The 24,025-nt window shown below is 35.2% G+C and overlaps 1 protein-coding gene across 1 annotated transcript in view; it reads right to left on the bottom strand.

Annotated features, from left to right (window-relative positions):
- The window catches only part of LOC128155204 (uncharacterized), a 38,476-nt gene extending 18,350 nt beyond the window's left edge, over positions 1 to 20,126 (bottom strand). The window contains exons 1-27 of the mRNA XM_052816802.1: positions 20,065 to 20,126; positions 19,494 to 19,591; positions 18,754 to 18,966; positions 18,484 to 18,582; positions 17,217 to 17,353; positions 15,825 to 16,032; positions 13,371 to 13,616; positions 12,987 to 13,138; positions 12,597 to 12,795; positions 11,940 to 12,112; positions 11,148 to 11,313; positions 10,675 to 10,863; positions 10,205 to 10,378; positions 9,733 to 9,915; positions 8,809 to 8,967; positions 8,413 to 8,541; positions 7,901 to 8,047; positions 7,222 to 7,416; positions 6,692 to 6,880; positions 3,621 to 3,812; positions 2,893 to 3,090; positions 2,505 to 2,617; positions 2,210 to 2,336; positions 1,507 to 1,752; positions 1,136 to 1,333; positions 446 to 681; positions 46 to 304 (exon numbers count right to left, since the gene is read on the bottom strand). Of these exons, the coding sequence (XP_052672762.1) occupies positions 46 to 304; positions 446 to 681; positions 1,136 to 1,333; positions 1,507 to 1,752; positions 2,210 to 2,336; positions 2,505 to 2,617; positions 2,893 to 3,090; positions 3,621 to 3,812; positions 6,692 to 6,880; positions 7,222 to 7,416; positions 7,901 to 8,047; positions 8,413 to 8,541; positions 8,809 to 8,967; positions 9,733 to 9,915; positions 10,205 to 10,378; positions 10,675 to 10,863; positions 11,148 to 11,313; positions 11,940 to 12,112; positions 12,597 to 12,795; positions 12,987 to 13,138; positions 13,371 to 13,616; positions 15,825 to 16,032; positions 17,217 to 17,353; positions 18,484 to 18,582; positions 18,754 to 18,966; positions 19,494 to 19,591; positions 20,065 to 20,126 (4,687 nt within the window). The remainder of the gene's footprint in view (positions 1 to 45; positions 305 to 445; positions 682 to 1,135; positions 1,334 to 1,506; positions 1,753 to 2,209; positions 2,337 to 2,504; positions 2,618 to 2,892; positions 3,091 to 3,620; positions 3,813 to 6,691; positions 6,881 to 7,221; positions 7,417 to 7,900; positions 8,048 to 8,412; positions 8,542 to 8,808; positions 8,968 to 9,732; positions 9,916 to 10,204; positions 10,379 to 10,674; positions 10,864 to 11,147; positions 11,314 to 11,939; positions 12,113 to 12,596; positions 12,796 to 12,986; positions 13,139 to 13,370; positions 13,617 to 15,824; positions 16,033 to 17,216; positions 17,354 to 18,483; positions 18,583 to 18,753; positions 18,967 to 19,493; positions 19,592 to 20,064) is intronic.
- Positions 20,127 to 24,025: the final 3,899 nt, after the last annotated feature.

The following is a 24,025-nucleotide window of genomic DNA, read 5'->3' as shown; positions in this document are numbered from 1 at the left end:
TTCAACAATTCTTCAAATCTTTACTTCTAAAAGTTTTCTAATTACCACAGTATGTTTTGCCTTCTGTGTTGTTTCTCTGAGTCCCTTGGTATCCAGAGCACAAGAAATCAGAGGCGTCGGTCCTCACAAACTGTTGACTGGTTGAGGAGGGACACGCTCCTGACTGATACAGCTGGAACAGTGATCCTACATCACTACTTAGGGTCCTGAAGGCATCTTCTATCTTAACAGCACAAGTTGTGTATGCTGTGTCTATAAATCCTGATGGAGCAATTTCCAAATTTACAGTCACATAAATATGGTTCTGAAAATATAAAAATTATCTGTCAGTAAATACTTTTCCTCGTTTATCAAAATATAAACAATGTACTTATGTGTATACACAACAATCATCTATGGTCTTCAACATGATGAGCAGTTTGGCCATTTTAAATTTCATACTCACAGGGGTTGAGTCTGAGTTATAGATGACTTGAAATCGAGGAACGTTTGAGTCCTGTGGGGCAGTGATGGTGAGCGTATTGGAGGACCCTGACTGACACAGCGAGCGTAGGCTGGAGGTCAGGACGTTCCACTGAGTGTTGAGTTGAGCCCGGTACACTGCCTTACAGGAAGTGTCCGTCACCGGTCCAGTCTGGTACTGTAGAACAAAGCTCTGTCTGTAGACTGCACCGCTGAATTCTACAAAGGTACCCATGAAAAAATGTCCTTACCATTTACTTGGAAGATTTACAGCTGCTATTTAACAGTTCTTTACTTTAAACTAGGTAGCAGCTTTACTCCTAGGGACTGCATTTTAACGTCTTTCATGAAGCTTCTTTACCTTTTACCAGCAGAATTAATCAATTTTTCTACACTTATATTACTCTGCTATTTGCCGCATTAAAATTTATTTATTTATTTGCTACAAATACCCAATGAAAATTCATGCAAATTTACATCTATAGTTTTCCATTCAGTGATCCTCTTTTAAATTACATAAATGGGATATTCAGATCATGTAACATATTCTACTTTTAATTAAGTGGCTGGTGAATCCTTGTTCAGTACATTCTATCAATAGGTGGTAGATGTACATCCTATCTTTGCATATAAACAATACTGTTACATGTAAATCAAACATATCAGACATTACCCTGACATGTTGGGGGTTCCCTATCCCAGTCCCCTCCACTGACACACGACACAGTGACAGATCTCTGGTTCATGTCCTCAGCAAAAACGTAACCTGAATCACACCTAAACACACAGTCTATCCCAGCATTTCCTGACCGCTGGGAGCATGTCTTCTGGCCATGGGAAATGGACAGGGTCCAAGCTTGACATTTTGAAGCTGTTCAGTAAAGTGAATGAATGAATGAAATAAACACTTTTGCACAAAAAATTCAAATTAATGTTCATCAAATATCTAATAATCATATATTTTGCTGTATATGTAAAAAATATGTATGCAAAAGTCAAGTAGTCTAGTTAAATTTAAAGAAGCATTAAAAAAAAATGACCTGCCTTCAACTTTGACCTGAACTGAGCATTGTGCAGTGTTTCCCGAGGAGTCTGTGGCAGTGATCCGTGTCGTCTTCACTGTACCAATGTCTGCTACTGTCAGTCGTAGTACCCCTGTGTCTGAGGATGTCCTTGACCCCTGTTCTACACTGCTGACAAAATCCAGAGGGTCAAGGGTCACAATGGTGGCCTCATCTGGGATGAGGACAGTGCTGGATGGCTTACAGGATAGCAAGGGGGGAATTTCATCTGTAATTCCAACAGAAAGTGAACAACTGCCAGGACTACCAAGGGTTCACAAACAATTATTTGTCTGAACAAGTTCACTGCATTTAAAAATATTTAACTTAACTTTTAAATACGTACCAACTTCCAAGATTTGCAGACTTTGAATGATATACTGTAAACCATTTTTGAATATGCAATATATTGACTACTTTTAATGTATTACTGTAAATTCCTTATAAACGTGAGGAATTAATATCCGCGTAAAATCGCAAGTACTCAGTCTCGTGAATTTTAAAATCTCGCTTTTAATTTTCGGACATACCTGAACTACAAGAAACTATAATAAAATTTCAGCATTCGTGAATTTATTTTCACGGGATTTGATGGAAAACCGTTGAATCGCGGAATTATGTACTTGTGTAAAATAAGGAATCTACAGTATCTTTTTTTATCATTATTTTGATGAGTTTGAACTTACCTCTGATTCTCACAGAAAAAGAACACATAATGCTATTTTGATCTTTGTCAAAAGCAATGTATGATATCAATGTTTCTTGTCCAATCACATGATCTGGTTGATAATTAAATGGTGTCACCAAAATTCTCTGCAATTAAAGAAAATATTTTTGCCAAATTTTTTTTCTTTAAATCCCTTGTTAAGTTATTAGTTCAAGAACATATTCAAAATATGATGTTCATTTTCAAAGTATTTATTGATAAGGAAATACTAGTCCTTTAAATTTTTTTGTTATATTTTGGTATGTAAATCTTACATCAATGATTCCACTGTTGTCTGAGAAAACAGGAACACTGGAGTTGGCAGCATCATACCTGGTCACTGTGATGTCCATCGGTGGACAGCTGGACATTGTAGGATCCTGGACATCTACCCATAACATTATAAAAACACAGAAATTAAACAATACATTGCCATATCATTGGTGATAATTGTATGGCGTTAACCGCCAAGTTGCAACATATAGGGAAGGAAATTATTATCTATGGATTCATATGAATTCTACAAAGCAGAAAAAGGTTAAAGTGATAAAATTTAAATGAATATTGGAATTATTCTAGTAAATTTACCTGAATACAGTTGTACATGCTTACGAAAGTTTTAGAACAAGTTATCTCGGTATTTGCCCAACATCAGTTACTGACCTACACATTCGTGAGTGACCTTGACATCTGAGGAGTTCCACTGTAGCTGACCGTTGATCTCTGTACATTGTATGGGGTAAATGTCCTTTGGCCTGTAGCCAGTTTTCTGACTTATGTAGTAGATCATGCCGTCCTCCTCCAGGGAGGCGGTGTAGGAGTATCCCCCCGGGGGGTACCCAGGGTCAGGACAGAGCCCATCTAGACGAAATGCAACCAGTTAGTTGGTTGGAGAGTTTGGAAAATAGTTTATACTTTATAGGTTTACAAACCATGAAGGAAAACAATATTGAATATCAACAATAAAATTTATATCTAAAATCTCAATGCTGGAAGCACTCACAAGATAGTTTGATGTAAAAAAAAATCATGTAATAAGGACAAGATATTCTCTTTAGCAACTATATTTGTTGTCAGACATATTCAGTTATATACCCCATAAGATAACAGATATTTCTTAAAAATGTTTCTTTTGAAGAGTCTAAACTTTCTAAACTACACCTTTTCAAATGAGATAATATTTTACATATGGTTTTTCAAATACTCCATATTTGGTTACTTGTCTTGGAAAATAGTTTAACCACGGCAAGTTAGCCAAAGATTAATGTACATATTTTACGCATACAAAACAATATTTTGCAGAGCATACAAAGCACAGAGGATATTTCCTTAATCTACAAAAGAAATCAGAACTGATAATGAAAATAAAACAATCAAGTAGCTGTACATACCTGTACAATGGAGATCCCCAAAATCCCATCGTCCATCGGCCCCGCAGGTGACTACAGATCCTCCCAGTGAGGAGTTACCTGTCCTTGTGTACACTGAACGACAGGTAAACTCAAAGGTACATCCATAGAGTGTACAGGTGTACAGGTATCGGTCAGCTCCTCTCACAGAGGGCGGAGTGCCACAGTTTACATCTGTAGTAAATTAACATTTTTAGTTAATAGTGACACAATTTTACTTCTAATGCTCACAGTATATATAGTGTTTGGGTTTTTGGGCAGGACTGGTGATTTTAGGGCATTATCAATGTCTTTTTTGTGACTGGAATTTGGTAAAATCTAAAATAACCCAAAATTAATACTCTATTTAATTAGTATTCCATATTACATGAATAGTCACATCCAAGTTGATCTCAGAGATTGAAATATGCAATCAGTTTGTAACATTTCTTGTGTTTTACCATGAACTCTCTAATTGAAACAAGAGGCCCATGGGCCACATTGCTCACCTGAGAAACAATAGGTATGATAAAATCAGCTTAATGGAGTGATAATACAAACTATCTGGACAATGTACAATAATACATGTAGATCCTGTATAAATAAAATCCACTTTTCCCCCTGGATATTCTTATGTTTATAATCATCAGTCCCTTTTCTAACAGGATGATTTTAGAGTCATATCACATGTTGAGTATTGCAGTTCTCAAAAAGATCCTTAACAATTGTTTATATATGGGATATAAAGCTACATCAAACTCTGAACCTTCTTGTGAGGCCGAAGAATTGTCCTGGAGCCAAAGTCTTAACAATTATAAAGAATCATCTGGCTGATTAGTTTCTGAGAAGAAGATTTTTAAAGATTTACTCTATATATTACTATGTAAAACTTCGATCCCCTATTGTTGCCCCACCCTACCCCCAGGGGTCACGATTTTCACAACTTTAAATCTACACTTCTTAAGGATGCTTCCACACAAGTTTCAGCTTTGCTGGCTGATTAGTTTCTGAGAAGAAGATTTTTAAAGATTTACTCTATATATTACTATGTAAAACTTCGACCCACTATTGTGGCCCCACCCTACCCCCCAGGGGTCATGATTTTCACAACTTTGAATCTACACTACCTGAGGATTCTTCCACACAAGTTTCAGCTTTGCTGGCTGATTAGTTTCTGAGAAGAAGATTTTTAAAGATTTACTCTATATATTCCTATGTAAAATTTAAAGCCCCCATTGTGGCCCCACCCTACCCCCAGGGGTCATGAATTTCACAACTTTGAATCTACACTACCTGAGGATGCTTCCACACAAGTTTCAGCTTTCCTGGCTGGTTAGTTTCTGAGAAGAAGATTTTTAAAGATTTACTCTATATATTCCTATGTAAAACTTCAACCCCCCATTGTGGCCCCACCCTACCCACGGGAGTCATGATTTTCACAACTTTGAATCTACACTACCTGAGGATGCTTCCACACAAGTTTCAGCTTTCCTGGCTGGTTAGTTTCTGAGAAGAAGATTTTTAAAGATTTACTCTATATATTACTATGTAAAACTTCGACCCCCCATTGTGGCCCCACCCTACCCACGGGAGTCATGAATTTCACAACTTTGAACTTACACTACCTGAGGATGCTTTCACACAAGTTTCAGCTTTACTGGCTGATTAGTTTCTGAGAAGAAGATTTTTAAAGATTTACTCTATATATTCCTATGTAAAACTTCGACCCCCTATTGTGGCCCCACCCTACCCTCGGGGGTCATGATTTTCACAACTTTGAATCTACACTACCTGAGGATGCTTCCACACAAGTTTCAGCTTTCCTGGCTTTCTGGTTCTTGAGAAGAAGATTTTTGAAAATTTCTCGAAATATTTCTTTAATTTCTAATTATCTCCCCTTGAAAACGGGTGTGGCCTTTAATTTTCACAACTTTGAATCCCCTTTGCCTAAGGATGATATGTGCCAAGTTTGGTTGAAATTGGCCCAGAAGTTCTTGAGAAGATGTTGAAAATGTGAAACGTTTACGGACAGACAGACGGACGGACGGACGGACGGATGGACAGACAGACGGACGACAGACAAAATGTGATCAGAATAGCTCACTTTAGCTTTCAGCTCAGGTGAGCTAAAAAAAAGGGAAGAACATTACACATGTATATACACTAGACAAAATTGCTAACGCACCACTTAAAATAAAATAATATTTACATCCTAAAAATTTTCAAAGATGCATTTAATGTTTAAATAGGTCACCTTAATTATTAGTAAGACATTTAAATGCCCAAACTGTTAAATGGATGCAATGTTAACCGAAGCGTGACTGTTCTTTAGAAATGTTCAAATCATGCTCACACTTCTTTTGGAAAGATAAATCTTTATTTTCTTTTTTGTGATCTTATTATTGATGCATGCATTACTGAAACCTCACAAAAAACCCGACGGGGTATGGCCCGTTTGACCACAGAAGAGCGTGGCAGGGCAGTTGGTATGGTCTCTGCAGGATGCCCCTTTAGTGATGTTAGAACAAATGTTAATAATTTAACGATTACCGATGATATTGGCTAAAACATGACGCAGCATGCTTATCAAATAAAAACAATGTCGCAGCATGCTTATCAAATAAAAACAATGTCGTTTAAGGTAGCCACAATGTTTAAAAGGCACCACATGTCAATTGCAAGGTTGTATCGGAAATTTGTACAAACCGGAAGTGTGAGGGACCGAGCAAGAATTCCAAAGTGTCGCGTAAATACTAGGCAAAAAGACAGACAGATCCCATTTATCAGAGCAAATGGAGCCCACATCTGATATTGATAATGTGAATCACATAATGGGGGTTACCAATGTTTTTATAGACAGTTCTCAAAGCAACTGGTCCATAAGTTTGTAACAAATGATGTTTCACTTTCTGTATTATTATAAAATGTTAAAATAATATACTAATCAATCTTTGTTGCGTTCAGATCTAAAACTATCGAAGAAATAGTAAGTGGTGCGTTAGCAATTTTGCCTAGTGTATATGTGAATAACTATAAATACTAGACTTAGTATATCACTCATTCCTTAGACTTACAGGGACAATTGAATGGATCTCCCATGGTCTGGTATCTCCTTGTCTGAACATTGTAGGTACACTGCCTTCTCAGTGACACCATGCTTCTATCTGGCATCTCACACTGGAGGAAGTAAAATCCTCCATAGGCCACTGAGGTGTTAGGGAAGACACCAGGATCACTGGCCACATCCAGGGGGCATCTCACAACTGGAAAATTCAAACAGGTTCTACATCTCTATCATTCCATGAATACCTTTTATGCATATCTACTTACTAGGAGGAAATTCAAAAACACTGCCAAAACGTATTGAGTATGGTTCAATTTTGAGTCATATTTGCATCAAAGTGATTAATTTTGACATATGATATATCAGTTTACACTTTAGATAAATAAAAGAGCCTGGATATCTTCAAGAGTATATACAATATTAACAATACCTAAAAATTATAACTACCAAAAAAATATGGGACTTAATATACATGTTCTTAAATTCAATAGCCTAAAATTACACAGAGGATGGTACATGTATATCAAGGTACAAGCTTACCTTCACAGGTGGGCTCTACACCTGACCAGGTACTGTCTACCTGACAGGTGATTTTGTGTGTGGCCAATCCTGTTTCATTGATCACATACCCAAGGTTACACATGTATGTGACCTCATCTCCAAAGAAGAACTTCGTCTCCAAGGTCAACGCCAAACCATTGGGAATGAGGTATGATGGAGGTGCACATTCAATAGCTAAAGAGTATATATGGACATTGTTGTCAATAAAAAATCTCATTATCAAATTTGTGAGTTTACCCTCAAAAGTACAGCAAAAAGCTTTCATTCATTAATGGTAAAAGAAATATAACAAAACAAACAGCCCAAAACAACTGAAAAAAAATGAAGTGCACATAACTGATATACCTGGTAACCATTATTATGAGTACTACAGTAAACATGGTTACAGATAATGGTTAGGGCTCTGAGTGGTTATAATTTGTTATAGCTGTGATTCTTTTCATCTAACATTAAAGTTTATAATACAATAATTTTAAGATTAAGGAAATGAAAACGACTTCCCTGTCGGCATGAAATCATTAAAGGCATGTTCAATATAACCAGGTTACACTGTAGTACATTAATTTTTTCAATATACATTTAATCTAATTTTTAATCTTCTGTATCCACTTGCCTACACATGAGTGGTTTATGTGATGCTGGTGATACGGTTCAAGACCAGTCTCCGAGGCTGGTAACACTAGGTCATTCTGTCCATTGTACCTGTATAGTTCCTGACCCCGGGGACAGGTGCAGTAGTAAGACCCAGGTGTGTCCACACAAGTCCCATCACAGAAACCATTACCCTCCAGGCACTCGTTGGTATCTATAAATGAGGAATATTAAGTTATGGATATTTTAAGATAACTTAATGAAGGGTTTTCAATGCACAGATTATATATAAATTGACTCTGGAGTGAATGCTTCAATAGCAGTTATTCTTATCCATCCTTGTGGATTTATCATTTTCTGTTTGAAGGATACAAGAAGTCATGGGCCGATTGAACAATGGAAATTTTTAAACTTTAATTAAATTACCTTAAAGAGCATTTACAAGCGTTTCGTTGTGGTACAAAATAAAATACATGAAATTTGGTTTTTCACTAATTACAATGAATTAAAGTACTCGAGTTGAATAAATGTCTCTATTTTCTCTTTGCATGCAACAGTAACAATGAAAAATAAGCTTACTTTCACATCCATTATTCCTTACACCAGTGACAGTGTACCCCTCCCTACAGGAGCACACATATCCCCCGACTGTGTCCGTACAGATCTGGTCACAGACTGACCCATTAGAACTGCTGCACTCATTAACATCTGAAATCAATAGACAATACTAAATATTTTAACTTAACACAAGTACATGTATCTTAATTTTCTTTTCAATCTTCTTATACATGATTGTATATGTTTTGTCCTATGATTTTTGCTTTAATATATAATCAGTCTTGTTTGTCACTAATATTTTTTCCAAGATTGTACCACTTTTTTAAAAAGGAAAATGGTGGCAGGTTTTGATTTTAAAAGATAAAACAAGTTCTATATCTACATGTACCTATTAACTAAAACCAGAAGAATTCTTACTTATGCATGATGGTGGATCTTCTAAGCCACATTTATATTCTTCTCTTCCAAGTATTTCAAATCCTGAATTACAGGTTACTCGAATTACCTCCCCTTGACCAACATTCCCTGCCTTGTCAATTTCTCCATTATTCACAGGGGAAGAGAGACAAGGAACCTCTGAATGGTGTAAAATTACAAGTATTAAAATGATATCATCAAACTTTAAATCAAACTGATTGATGTGCAACAAAGAATTCTCCTTAAAAAGTTAAATACCATAATAGAACCATTTTAACATGGCCTTGGACTTTCAGTAGGATGTAACTATCCATTTCTTGTGTCACAACAAGTTAAAATGATGCTGGTTTCAAGCGAAATACACACCGATTGCTTAGTCTTAGCTCAAAGGCTAGACAAATCTTGTTAGTTTCAAAGAGCCATTGCAGAAATGCCAGCAATGAAATAGACAGGCCTACATCACAATGCAGTTTGACACAACCACCCAAAGTCCAAGCTCTTGTTAAAATGGTTCTATATATGGCTATTATAATATATACATGTAGCTCCTAAAATTTTAACTTTCAATCATTTGTAAATCAATTAAATGTTTATTTCTATAATATGAAATTGAACTTCTAAGAATATTTCTTAGGAAGATTCCAATCTTCAGCTTTTAAAAAAATATATATATACTAGTATTTCTAAAACAATTTAATAAATAAAGGAAAACGGTCATCCAACAATGGGAATTGTTTTAAAAAATTCACAGTGACCAAACCATTTGAATGTCTTGTATTCTTACAGGAGAGGGAAAACTCAGGTATCCAGCATGCTGTTTTTCAGAAAGTCAGCCTTTGTCACAGAGAAAAATATAATGAATCTTGTTTCCTTTAAGGAATCATTTTTATGACACTATGAGGAGCAAACGTTTGTTGATCTTACTTTGACAGGTGGGAGGGCTACTGTACCAGGCACCATTGTCACACCTGATGATGGACAGTCCGACAATTTCATAGTCAGGGTCACAGGAATACTGGATCACTGAGCCGTGACTGGTCCCATCACCTGTCAGGGTGGTCCGCCTTCCCCTAAACACGGCAGCAGGGAGGGACGGGCATGCAGAGGCTATGGAGGACATAGAAAACTAACTGCAATAATGTATACCTCTCACTGATATTTTTTTTTTTTTTTGGGGGGGGGGGGGGGGGGGGTCGTCGGATCAGATATAAAAAATCAGAAAGGGCTACATTATTGCAGCTAATAGAAAACAGAGTCAATTTTAAACTGACAGGTTCTTTCCTTTTTTGGACAATTGTCCAGTTAACATCAGAGACTAGCATGCTCAATACCAACAAACATGTACAGAGTTAAAAAAAAAAATAAAATAAATTTGGACAAATATATATACACTGACCTTGACAAGAGGGCACGGTTCCCCACACCCCATTACTCCGACACATGATGACCATAGATTGGGTGGTAGAATACCCATTTTTGCAAGAGTATGTCACTTTGTCGCCTCCATACACTCCTGTACTGTTCACAATGTAGCCATTTTCTACCAGTGGAGCTGGACCACAAAATGATTCTACAACGCAGTAAAGAAATAAAGTGTCCATGCAAATGTCAATCAAACATTGCATTAAGTGCAGTGTTTTATTTTCCAGTGGTAAGCTAGGTTGAACAATCAAATTTGATATCAAATTTACACAAGATTTTTTTTTAATCATTAAAAAATAGCAAAAATACTTTAAATTTATTTTAGAAGACATGAACAAACAATTTTTCACTGCTTTTCTTATTTAAACCATCTTTAACAAAACATTTCTTAGTTCTTTTAAAATCTGGACACTCAAACAGATACATATATGTAGGAAAACTTACGAGCACAGACAGGGGTGACCTTGTCATAAATCCCTCCCTCCTGACATTGGAGGGTGACCTGGGTCAGTCCCGAGTAAGGCTCCTGAAGAAAGTACCCAGTCCTACATTGTACAGTGACCACAGACTCGGGGTAAATCTCTAAGGCTCCTGAACTCATCAGTACAGAGGAAGAGTTAATGTTCTTACAGCCTAAAATCAAAACACAAAATCAACTTGAAAGAAAGCAACAATATACCACGTACAGTGAATATTTTAATCATTCTGTGGGCTTTTGGAATAGAAATAAGTTTCTACATGTTATTCTAATCTGGATATACAATGAAAAGGAAATGGTTTTGAAATAAATATGTAATTTTGCTTATCACAGTTATTAAAGACAGATTTATCAATCAAATTCAAGTAAACTAACGATAACGACAAGAAATTCAAAATAGGACTACTGAAAGCTTATTAGGATATGTCTCTTTACTGACCAGCAGAGAAAGAAGCCATGAATCCCTTGGACTCCCCTGTAGCACTGGTTGTCAGCCTCACTAGCAAAACTCCACTTTTGGAGATGGCATTGTTGGGTAGAACACTCCCTGTGAACCCTGACCCTGTGTGTACCGGGGAGCCAGAGGTTGTGTTACCCAGAAAAACCTGAAAAATAACTCATTTATAAAGTCCAAAACAATTTATATCTTGAAAAGAGCGAAGTCTTCACAAATGTTATCAGATTGCTCTTATGTTTAGAGGATTTTGAAAATTTTGAATATGTGAAATGGTATCGTTAGGTTTTCAGTTATTGATCTACTTTCAATGCTACAAAATTGTAACTATAAAATTTGAGGAACTGTCTGAGCAAATATCACAAAATACATAACACTAATGCATGTTGCTATTATTTATAATTTCAAGTCACATGAAAGTATAACAAGAGATGTTTGTGAAACACTTATTTCCCCTCCATTGGAGACCTTTGCGAAGAAAATGAATGGTAAATGCAAATAGTTGGAAATTTTTTAAAGTCCAAGGGGCAAAAATTGCTCAATGGTACCCAAAATTAAACTTAACCTAGATATAATTATAATAAATCTGTATATTAAATTTCCTTTATGTGCAACCCCTGCAAAGAAAATGAACATCAACTGCAAAAAATTTTAATTTTTTTTTAAGTCCAAGGGACATAACTGTTGAAAATTGCTCGATCGTACCAAAATTGACCTAGATATCTTCTTTGAAAAGGGGGGGGGGGGGGGGGGGGCATAAAAAAAAACAAAGTGTACCTGAACATAGTCCATATTTTCCTGCAGTCTGAAATCTCTGAACCTGAGAAGGAGAGGTCGACCAGCCTCAGTCTGAATCAGCCAGGAACACAGCAGAACTGGTGGGTAATTAGCCACACCATAGCCAGGACTAAAAATCATTCCTTTATTTGTTTTCAAATCGAGGTTACATCCTAAAATAAGTAAGTTAATACCAATAGTCAAACCATGTTTATCAACTACTCAATAATTCCAAAATAAGTATGAAATATTTTTATCATCAGGGAAAAATCTTGACATATATTGTCCATGTCAGCAGCTGGTCAAATCACAGACAATGATGAGAAATTCTACCAATCGACCAATTTTTGGCGAGCACATCAATGACCCAGACCCAAAATTGACATGACCTCTGGCTTTTAGCTTTTGATAAGACCATACTTAGTCTAATGTTCATTCAAAGTTACTTTTTAGCAAACAAAGCAAAAGACCCTAAAATGATCCTAGCTTTCAATATAGTAGTAAAATGTTTACAAAGTCAGTGGCTGTGTCTTTCTACATGTATTACCAATAGAATGTCAGTGCTTAAAAACAAATTAAAAAAAATTCTCTACCAACTTTGGCTATATACGTAAATTGATTCAATAAATATGTACCTCTTTTATTAAATACATGTACCTCTTTTGTATTGCAGAAAGACTCCTCTACATTTCAAGTGATGATCCAGTTTCATGTATATGTACACTCTGTTTCCTGTGGAAATGGTCATAGTCCCTGACACACTTGATGAGGTCAAGGTCATCAGAGTATTTGCAGAAGGGTGTTCACCATCTTTAACAGTTACAAAGTCTGTTCCACATAGCTCAATATCAATTACCTTGAAAGTAAATTTTGATTTTTAAAGAATATTCAACAACAATGAAAAATAATTCTGGGAGAAATAATTATACCCAAATCCTTACTTTATACTTGTTAAAATAGAAGGCAGGTGGAAATTTTTTACTGTTCATCACCTATTTACAGAAAAGCCTTTAAGTATTCACCAACAGAATATATTTTTGAGCTAACCTGTAGTGTGATGACAGACATGCCTTTTGATTGGACAATCCACAGAATCTCCAGTCCACCTGGATAGTTCAGTGGATACAAAGGGGTGGATATATCATTAAATTCTACCCCAGCTTCAACTCTTCCACCAAGATTTGGCACATGGGCTAAAGCTACAAAATAAAAGATTTGATTGCATGAAAAATGTCTTTGCATCATTTGCATATATTTAAGAGTGCTACCCATAGTGGGCATCTTGTATGTACCAGTAAGAGCACAATTCGTACTAATACACTCATTATTAAAAAATATATGTTCATATTCTTACTACTTGTCATTTTTTAATAACAAATATTTTATTCATAAAATATGAAAATTTTCATCTTTTAGTTACAAACATCTTACATTTTAAGCCAGGAGAACCAGGACAGGTCTTAACGTACACATCACAGCATGTGCTGGCCACCACCTGTGGCGTCTCTCTCAACAACAAGCAGGTGTGCTCAGTCTTACTGTACTCAATCCCTGTGCAGGCAGTGCTATTGGAACACAATGTCTGGCAGTCCAGAGCCGTGACAGAGCTCACATATTCCCCCGCTAGACCAGGCTTACTTCTAGAGTTCTTAATCATCATCATCTGGCAGGCAAACTCTATGTGAGAAACAAGAAACAATCAAAAGGGTGTTAAATGTTAATGTAGAGGGGTTTTTTTAACTCTTCCTTGAGATCTATTTTCAATAACATACATTTCTACAATACAAATTGGCAAAAAGACAAGTTTACTGAAAAAAAACAAGATCAAAATAATAGTTTTCCGTTAATTATGTATGAACAAACATCTAAAACCATAAAATGGTAGCCAAGGATTTTATTATGAAATTTTCTTCATGCGAATTTTCAAAACATAAAAATGAAGTTTTCATTTCAGTGGGACAATATGTATAAGAGTTGAAATTAGATTTGGAGGTTTTCTTAAGAAGTGTCCAACTGAAGGGAAACTCCACAGGTATTGCGATGCATCAAATGATATATACACTACATTTTCACATTGTTTTAAAAGAAAAACATTGCAAATCTAAATTTTCTAATAAATAACACAAATTTCGTAGACAATTTTCACAATTATCATCAACAAGATTAATCATTAATTACATAGTGATGAATGATAATCAAACTTGTCAATAGTAATAACAAGAACAAAATTTCATATATAAAAGAAATTGTCATATCAAATATTTTCTTCTCTTACAACAAGGGAGTTAAACTTTATGAAATTCGAGCTCTATAAAGTAGTTGTATGAAGTGCATTGATAAATTCTCTCAGATAAGATTTAAATAAACTATTTCCAATTTTAAATCACTGGGCCTATTATCTTTCGTATACTGGAATTTTAAGATATCTGTGTACTGTAATAAAAACATGTTACAGCCAAAATATACTTGTTGGTGTGGTACAGTGGCTTCAAAATGATGCAACACCTTAAGAGCAGCTAAATTCAGTCCCTTGAGAGTAAATATACATATATGATACATAAATGGACAAAATCATAAGACTACAAATGTGCAAACAGACAGATATGATGATTACGAGGGGAAATATATAATAAATACAGGTGAGTATCTTAATGTAAGTGCATGCTTGGTGACTTGTTTTAGCAGCAAACCTCTTAAGCCAGTGCAATATATATTGTACATCTGAATTTTTAACAACAAAATTACAAAATCTGCTTTCACAAAATGTAGGCCATTCAAATTATGCAAAAGTTTAATATAAATTTATCAAAACTTGTAAATTTCAACTGGTGCATGATTGCTCAAGTTTAAACTACGTTTTGAACTGATCAAGGTAACTTGCACTTGTTGCTCAATGCATGTATGTTTGTTTAACATGTTGTTAAATATCTCTCATCTACAAAAATGAAGCTCTTTCTTCAGCAGGCAATATTACAGATTTTTATTAGGTTGGGCCCAACTGAAGCAATTTAAGAGCACCAACCCTCATCAAATGTTCTGATCAATATATACATTATTTTTCCCCATTGATTCTGAAACAAACATTGCAAATCTAAATATTCAAGTAAATGACACAAATCATGTAAACTAATTTCAAAATATCAATATCAAAACCATTTGGGTCAGTGAATAGAAACACATAATAATCAAACTTGTCAACTGCATATGCTAGAAAAGTTTCCATAAAATACTGGTTTCCATTACATTTATTTTTTCTTTCATTAACAAGGGAGACAAAATGACATACACTCTAACATGGCTTTGTCTTACAGGGAATCACATTATTTCAACTTGCCGGATAGCTCAAAAAGACATACAATTTGGTCTGCTAAGTACGTGAATCACATGTGATGAACAAAAATCAATAAATGGATGCTGAGGCACATCCATGTTTCAGAGTATGCCTAGAAAATAAGATTCTTGTCTATACCAGCATCATCAAATTTTCCGATATTTTTTTTTTTACTTTCCAATTCAAGATTGTAGAGCATCTTTCTTCAAAGAAAGATAACTGTGTAAAAAAAAAATGACAAACTCTTTTTTTTTAGCATAATTCAGTTCCTTTAAAAATACTGAAAGACAAAAAAAACTTCCCTCCATTCCTCCTCACTGATGGAAGAGAAATTTCAAACAGAGCTAATTTGAAAAGTGCAAGTTACTTTTCTTGATAGAACCAAGTGTGTTAGGACAAATCTATTATATATCTTATACAACCTGATAAAGCAAACATATCAAAGGAAAAGTTAAAATCTGTATACTATAATCACAAAATTCAAAGAAACTCTTTCAATTTTTTTCTTTTTCTCTTCTTCCTACAACTTTATGAATTTTAGATTTGAAACTAACCACTTGTCCACTTCACTGAGAAGCCTCTGAACTCCTTTGAAGAATCTGCAGTAAATCTGGTGATCACAAAGTTATTGGAGCTCATCAGTATCCCATCAGGCCTCTGGCTACCCGACAGTCTTGTCAGACATTTACTGGTTGCTAAATCAAGGCTGCCTTCCCAAAGTTCTAATACATCAAAGGTCTTCTCTGTCTCCAAATCAGTCACCTGAGAAGAATTAAAATATTTATTTAATTCACTATATTGAAGAAGAATGTATTGTGAGTTCTTCATGATGAAAGTAATTTCATGATTTCAAATTAAAAAATTCACATTATAAATGACAGCTATTGTGGGTTGTGTCTCTTTTCTGCAATGCTTGCTACCTTCATACTGCATGAAGCACAAAAAAGACATTTTAATGTTTAAATGAATGCAACCTTCACACTAGTTGATTTTGAAGGGGAACCCATGAGGCCTGTGCCCCCCCCCCCCTTTTTTTTATCAAAATGTTTTTAAAAAGATAAGTAGAACTATAGTTCATCAGTTTTTGTTGTTATTCATCTATTTAGCTAGTATAGCTAAAATAGCTCAAAAAGGACTATGTGCAGTATTATTCAGTTTTTGTCCCCAAAATTAACGTTTTTTAAAGAGCTTTAAAAATAAGGTAGAAGATAGCTGAAATCGTATCGGAAAAAAGTATGTAAAGGGTTGTCGCCACAGTGACGTCATAATGTAGAAATGACGTCATGAAGATTGTCTTTTTTTGATAAATTGATGTTTTGTAGCGAAATATGGGTGTTTTCCGAGGGTTTTTCGACTGGGAAACATCGAGCGCAGGCTTGCTCAAGTATCACTTTTACGTATGTTTTGTATATTTACATAAAGAAAACCATATCTTAAAATCGTACTTGAGCAGACCTGCGCTCTATACTTTTGAATGCAAAATATAAATAAAAAATGACGATATTTTAAAATCGTACTTGAGCAGACCTGCGCTCTATACTTTTGAATGCAAAATATAAATAAAAAATAACGATATTTTCATTTGTTTGCAAAAGTGCGGGAATTTGGTCATTTAGGTGACGTCTTAGATAAACAGCGACTGGGCAATGATGACTTAAACCAAGATTAAAGGGATATGCATACTCTGTACAATGATTTATGAAGATTTGGTTTTCAAATGGCACTATTTAGAAAATGGTTAAAAATGGGGGCAGATATTTGACCATACCACACATAGTCCTTTGTTTCAGAAACTTCGTACCTCAAGGGGTTTTGCCCCCTGGGCCCCCACTGGGGACCTCAATGCGTCCCCTAGACCCCCCCCCCCCCCTTTTCAACATATCCTGGATCTGCCACTGCTTCCCATTCAATACTAAATGCATCTTCATATTCAAATCATCTAATACCTGAATTTGTATTTGTGACCCCACTGGTCCTTCTATGATCCAGACACAAGTTTTGTTGGCTGGGTAGGGGCCTGACCCATAAGACATGCTCTGTATCGCTCCCTCTGTGCCAGACTGGTAGAAAGAACATGTCTGTGCTAAAATATAAATGGCAACAAATTCAGATTACAAGGACAAGTTATTGCCCTTGAAATTCCAGTACAATTTATTTAACTGGTGAAACAAATTATGTGAAAAGAGTAATATGCCTTTTTCAGATATCATGAGATATGGAACACCATACTGAGACTTATTTAAGAAATAAAGTACGAGTTTTCGTGAATGTTGCAGAATAACCTCCGAGGTCGAGAAATGTTGTTTTGAAATATAAAAGCCGAGGCGTTAGCCGAGGCTTTTATATTTCAAACAACATTTCGAGACTGAGGAGGTTATCCTGCAACATTCACGATAACAAGAACTTTATTTCTATTCTACTAACAGCCCAGTATTTCTACAGATCGTTTCTCCTATAGAGAGACGATCTAGGTCATTTTGACGGCTGTTCCGTGTAACCCCAACAGTTTTGTTAGTAATGTTTACATGTGTATCGATCAAAGGAATCACATGCAGACGACAGATTTTTGTTTGGATTTTTAATACTCTTCACTTATTTATAAAATATCTTTGAATCATGTTCATAAGGGCAATTTAATACGATTATTACTACTACACTTTAAATATTTTATGTAAAACACGCAGTGAAAATGTGGTGGGGAGGTCCTAGGAACAGCCGCATTGATCTCTTAAAAATAAACAGTTGAGGCAATTAACACATCGTTTTGACTGGAACTAACACGTGAAATTGACATGGTTTTAAAAATTTTGACGGTTTGAAGTTGTACTTTCATGATCAGTGCGAGACAAATAGGTATATCTGATCTGATAATTTACTGATGACGTTCGTGGTATATTGGAGAATAATGTCCGCGGCATCTCTTTGATCTCGGCGATAACTGTAGTAGAATACTAAATATATCACTCTTAAAACTAAGGCTATGGTTCTAATCATGACAAATCTTAAATATGATGATTTTACTCACAAACTCTGATGCACATTACAAAATAAATCAGGTGTTTCCAATTTCATGAACTTCAAAAATAAATAGTCAAGATTCAAGTTGGTGGGTATGATCTACAGATTTAGTGGTAGTCAAGTACTAAAGTACTAATTTAATATAGGTACTGGTACTTTGTATGAGACTTGTTTACTCTACTTTAACCATCATACCACAATCCCTCTCATCGGATCTGTCGCCACAGTCATCATCACCATTACACAGACCCGCCACTCCTACACATCGCTCTTTGGTGGCACAACTAAAGGTCCCTGTCAAGAAATTTTATACAAGCAAAAAACTCTCATTTTATTAAACAATACCATAATCTTATTCACCTATGACAGCAAAACTCTTAATAATAATTTGTGTTTTTCCTTGTTTTGATTAAGAGGATGATTTTTTTATTTATGAAATACATGAACATGTCTTTATGTTGGTACCTTTCGGACAGGCCTGGCGTTCACACAAAGATGGCAGAAGGACATTACATGACTCAGTTTTCCACTTCCCCTCTGGGTCCACATACACACAGCTTCCTCCCTGCCAGTCTGGCTGGAAGTCTCCCCACACCCCCGCCTCCAATGGTGCCCCTCGCCCATCGCTCCAAAATCCCACAGTGTCCGTAACTCCTGAGTAACCTACCCTGTTAAAACCTAGGAAACAGATTAAATTGATTTCATTACATGACATTGTACATGTATTTCCATAAGTAACAGTAAATATCAATTTTTTAACTATAATTGTTCGGTGATTTAACAAAAATCAAATCAAATTAAGGGAGCATGAATTCGCCACATGTAAAAATAAGTTTACCGCAATACTATAGCTTATCAACAACACAAGGACTCTAACTATAAATAACATGGAGTATACATGTACATGGTATATGTACATCTACATTGTATATAGGCTCTTCTCTGAATCACAATATTTTCGATTTTAGAAAAGGCAACAGACAGATGTTAACTGACTAGGATAATCAATATACAAAATCATACCAGGGGAATGGTACTCAACATTATATACATTTTCTTGAAACAGTAAAAACGAAAATGGTTCATCAGTTCATGCCTCGTTAAAAATTTGTTAATTGCTCAGACACGATTTTTCCCCGTGCCAATTGGTAGCTTATGCCAAGCTATGGGGGGGAAACTAACATTAACATTTGTCTATACCGTACCTATCCAGTAATCTTCTATCCTTATTCTTTGGCTGGCAACCCCGCTATACAGAGCGCCGACTTCTGGGCCTTTCGGCTCGGCAAGTTTGGCGCCATACCTTCAATATTTTAAATAAAATACGAATATTTACTGGCATATCAGTTAACTTTTCTTTTAACGTTCCATGCTCACCTGGTACTTAACCTGGCAATTCTGTATTCTAATTCATTAATAAATTCAGGGATTTTTTATAGCTTGCTCCTCTTGCCCGTTAAGTCTCCTCCTCAAAATCGCGTTGCATACGGGTTATCGTTCCTTGTTGAATACGTAATGTTCAGCCCCCTCTCTCTCTCTCTCTCTCTCTCTCTCTCTCTCTCTCTCTCTTTACCACAACTATCTTACTTTTGACAATATCTAGATGCCTCTGTCCACGATCGATGTTGATGTATTTTAAGAACACACTTTCCCAGCACTTTATTCCATCCTGCAATTAAAAAAATTCAAACTACAGAATTTCATGATCTCGTTGATGATCGATGCCATATCATATCTATATATCAATATTATAATTTGATTGATTTCCATGTATACCATGTGATGAATCGCATTGCAGCTCCAACGTCTCGCTTCTTCCCTGAAATATTTTTGAACATTTCAAATAGTTTTGAAAGTATATCAAACAAGATACATGTATAATAAAACCGTATAAAAAGGCTACTTTTAAACCAAAAAGATTATAGTGATTCTGAACATCGAACGTGATCGCTTTTTAGTGCAGCAAAGATTTTTCTTAAATTTACATACAAAAAAAATTAATTAAGAAGGAGCCCCCCCCCCCCCCCCCCCACACTTTTATGGGGGCCATGTAAAAAGTGAATTGAAAATAAGAAAATAATGAGCGAAATTAAAGCCCCTACCCCCCCCCCCCCCCCCATTAGGATTTTGAAAAGTAAGCTTTTTTCTCTTTTAATCTTTTGTTTTTGGGGTTTTTTTTTTTATCTTTTGTGTATGGTTTTTTTTTTATAGCTTTGTCAAGATTCTGTGGATGAGTTTGCCCCCCCCCCCCCCGAACACTTTCAAAAACGATGCTACGTTATTGTCCTATATGCGACCAATCGAATTTTCCTTACGACCGATCATGTCCTTAGTATGACTGATCTACCAGTAATCATTTTCTTACAATCGGCTATGGCTTTGTGCGTTTTTAAAGTTTGGCGTTTCTTTACTATTTTTATTCAAAAGAGAACTATATTAATTATTATATTTGGCCTAGAGTCATAGATTTATTACTGCAATTTTAAATGGGGATAGTTTTCTTGCTTTTTAATTGCCTATAAGTCCCCCGTCGTTCCAGATGCACTGGACATAATTACAGCGTTCATTTTGATAATGTTCTTACATACTTGTAAGCTATATAGACTCTGCTGTACATAAAAACTGAGAATTAGGGATAAATGAATGCTAACAAAATAATTGTCCTTCATTATATACTTTATTTATTTTGTCAAATAAAATATACAGCTTCAGTACATCAGGAAGGATAGTTACACAAAATAAAGGATTGATTAGACGAAAAAATATAAAAATCACTTTCATCCATTATAAACAAAAATCATTTTAGAGATCAAACATGCTCATTTGATCAATGGACGTGCACATGCCATACCATTCCCCATCCCCAGATATGAAACTACTAGTATTCTGATAGCTTGTTGATCAATAGTAATGGTCATACATGTATAAAATGTTATTTCACGCTTTTTACATACCCTCCACACACACATACATGTACGTGTACAAAGGATGCGAGAGATAGGTTATGATTCTCTTTATTATTGGGGGGGGGGGGGGGGGGGGGGTCACATCCCGTTAAATATAACATAATGATTACAAGTAAATTTTGCCAGAGATTATATACAAAATATATATCAGCATACTTACAGGGACTGAAATATTACCAATTGGTTGTATACGTATATATATTAAAACAAAAAAATTGAGAGCGTGACTTGGTTTAATTTTTATTGTACATGTATGGTATTATATTTCAACTATATTAATTATTATGTTCACTCAACAGCTGCTCAGTCAATGTGGAATTATTTTGGAGTATGACCGAGAGAACTCACCAGTCACCAACCTCTGACTTTATCATTGTACTACATACAAACTTTAAACTAAATCTGTACATCCGTTCACCGACATATATTTCTAGTTGTGTGTGGAGGGTGTATTCCCATTGTCTCTTGTCTTTTGCCTCAAGCAAATTATTTGAAGTGCATGCATTTAAAGATGACAGTTTCTGATTATGATATTATTTCTGTATTATTGCCAAAAGATTTTTTACCGGTTGAAACGATCAGCCCCTAAAGTAACACCTTTTGAAATGCATGAAATACATTTGCATTCCAGTGCAAAATATTGTTTCATTTATCTTACCGTCGCTAGGAAAAGGGAAGAAAATATCCATAGCACCGTTCCAAGACTGTTCATTCTCAATCGCACATTTATTTAACAATCATACAAATAACTCCAGAGACCCGAGAGAATTATTACATAATTCTGAGAGTTTGTATAAATCTTGATCCATTCCATAATCAATATCACAAAATCGAATATTCGTAATTAACGGAATTCCCGGCAATCCATTTCCTGCAAGATGCTGGAAATGACACTGTAGGTCATTTTCACCTGTCGTCCTTCACAATAAAATTCCAGGTGTTGACACACGAGGTTGACCTAATCTAATTAGCATTTTAATGGGTTGGAATTGTTTCTTAGAGGTAAAGGTAGTATCGTGGCTCTCCCTATAGTAGCTATCGACTTGTTTGGGCAACCATTCTCACATATATACATGTATATATCAACGTGGATTGAACTATTGCCTATTGGTTGTATAAACAGAAATTTGAAAGCTTGACTGCTTTAAAAATCATTGATTATTCTCGTTTTTTGTACTGGGCCTTTTATTAACTGAATATGAAGTACGTCGTTTATTTTTAATGTCAGTGATCTCCAGGGATTAGGCCGATAATCGGATCAAAAGCTGGTCACGGTTAAATGCACTGGTCATCCTACAATACACAGACGACAAAGGATAAGAATGATCTATACATCTGCGAAATGCATGGCATGCTCTCACACATTGTTTAATCCCAATACCCAAGGCTACAGAGACCACCCCTCTCCCTAACAATTGCGCATACATGAACAAACACATTGATTTCATAGATGTATTTCGATATATTTAGAAGTTACAATATATATTTATACTCTCTGTGTCAAATTGTAATTTTTTAGGTTGTGAGGGGCAAGTCTGTGCAGGGAGGGCCTATATAGTTTTATTCTCAGCGAGATTGGTCGAAAATTACAATTACAATTTTGAGAGAAGTTTTGAGATTGGAGTAGAGGCTTTGTCCATTCACACTGAGATTATATTCGATTGGACATGAAAGAATTTGACTTTAAAATCTAAATCATATGAAAGTTTAAGTATTTTAGAATCATTTAGTATAGAGTAGCTGTTTAAGCTGGTTTTTAATTATACGGTTTCAAAATTTCACGATATCACGATGAAGTTTGCCATATTTTTAATTTCCCGCCAACAATATATGTTGAACATTAAGTTAAAGATGCGCAAGTAATCATAATTTTACCGAAATAACTGAAAACGTAATATAGAGATATTAAAACCAACATATTTCCAAATTACTTTTACCAGTGGATTTGAGATGATTAAAATCAATCGAAATATCGAATAATTTTTGTTTAATTCTCATAATCAGTAAATGGTTTCTACACCCGGTTGGGACTCAACAAGTCTTTATTCAAAAGTCCACTGTGGACGTCAGATTTGCATTAACTCGAAAGATCCGTTCAATTATGCCAAGTTTATCTACTGTAGTCGCAATCCAGTCATAAGCAGTCTTGAGGACTGTACCTGTATGTTAACTCTGAATCGTATTTTTTCTGCAGATTTCGCGTCCTTGTGTGAGTGTTAATATTTTTGTCTTATATATAACAAGTACTATATGATTAAGAATACTGCTGGTTTTAACCAATTTTAAGTTAAAACTCGAATCCCACCTGTGCTCCAAGTTCCATTGGACCACTAATTTTGTCAAATGTTGAAATCATAAAATCATGCGATTCTTTTTTTGGAGGCATTTGTTAAACATGCCTATTTTATGCAATGTTCTATATTAACTTCTATATATGTATTTAGATTTTGTTTGCAAAATGTAAGTAAAGGTAGGGTATTTGACTAATTAATTAACAGTGTTATATTTTTTTTTAGATTTAATTTGTTGATATATAAATGTATTACTGTGATCTATATAAAATGTCTAGTTAATTAGAATCTACCTTTTATATTTTTTAGAAATTAATTGTTGTTTAAATCCTTTCAAGTACCGGTATGCACACTGCGGATTGAGACATAAACTGTTCCAGCAAGTAAAAGGTCCTTTTGATCACATCAAACATAACACAATTTGCAAAATAAAATCTTCCCCAGTTGGTTAGAAAACTCTGTTCAAGAATAACACCACTC

Source organism: Crassostrea angulata, chromosome 7 (genome assembly GCF_025612915.1).
Source record: "Crassostrea angulata isolate pt1a10 chromosome 7, ASM2561291v2, whole genome shotgun sequence".
In the NCBI taxonomy this organism is placed as follows: Eukaryota; Metazoa; Mollusca; class Bivalvia; order Ostreida; family Ostreidae; genus Magallana; species Magallana angulata.
This window is presented reverse-complemented; position numbering and strand designations above follow the sequence as displayed.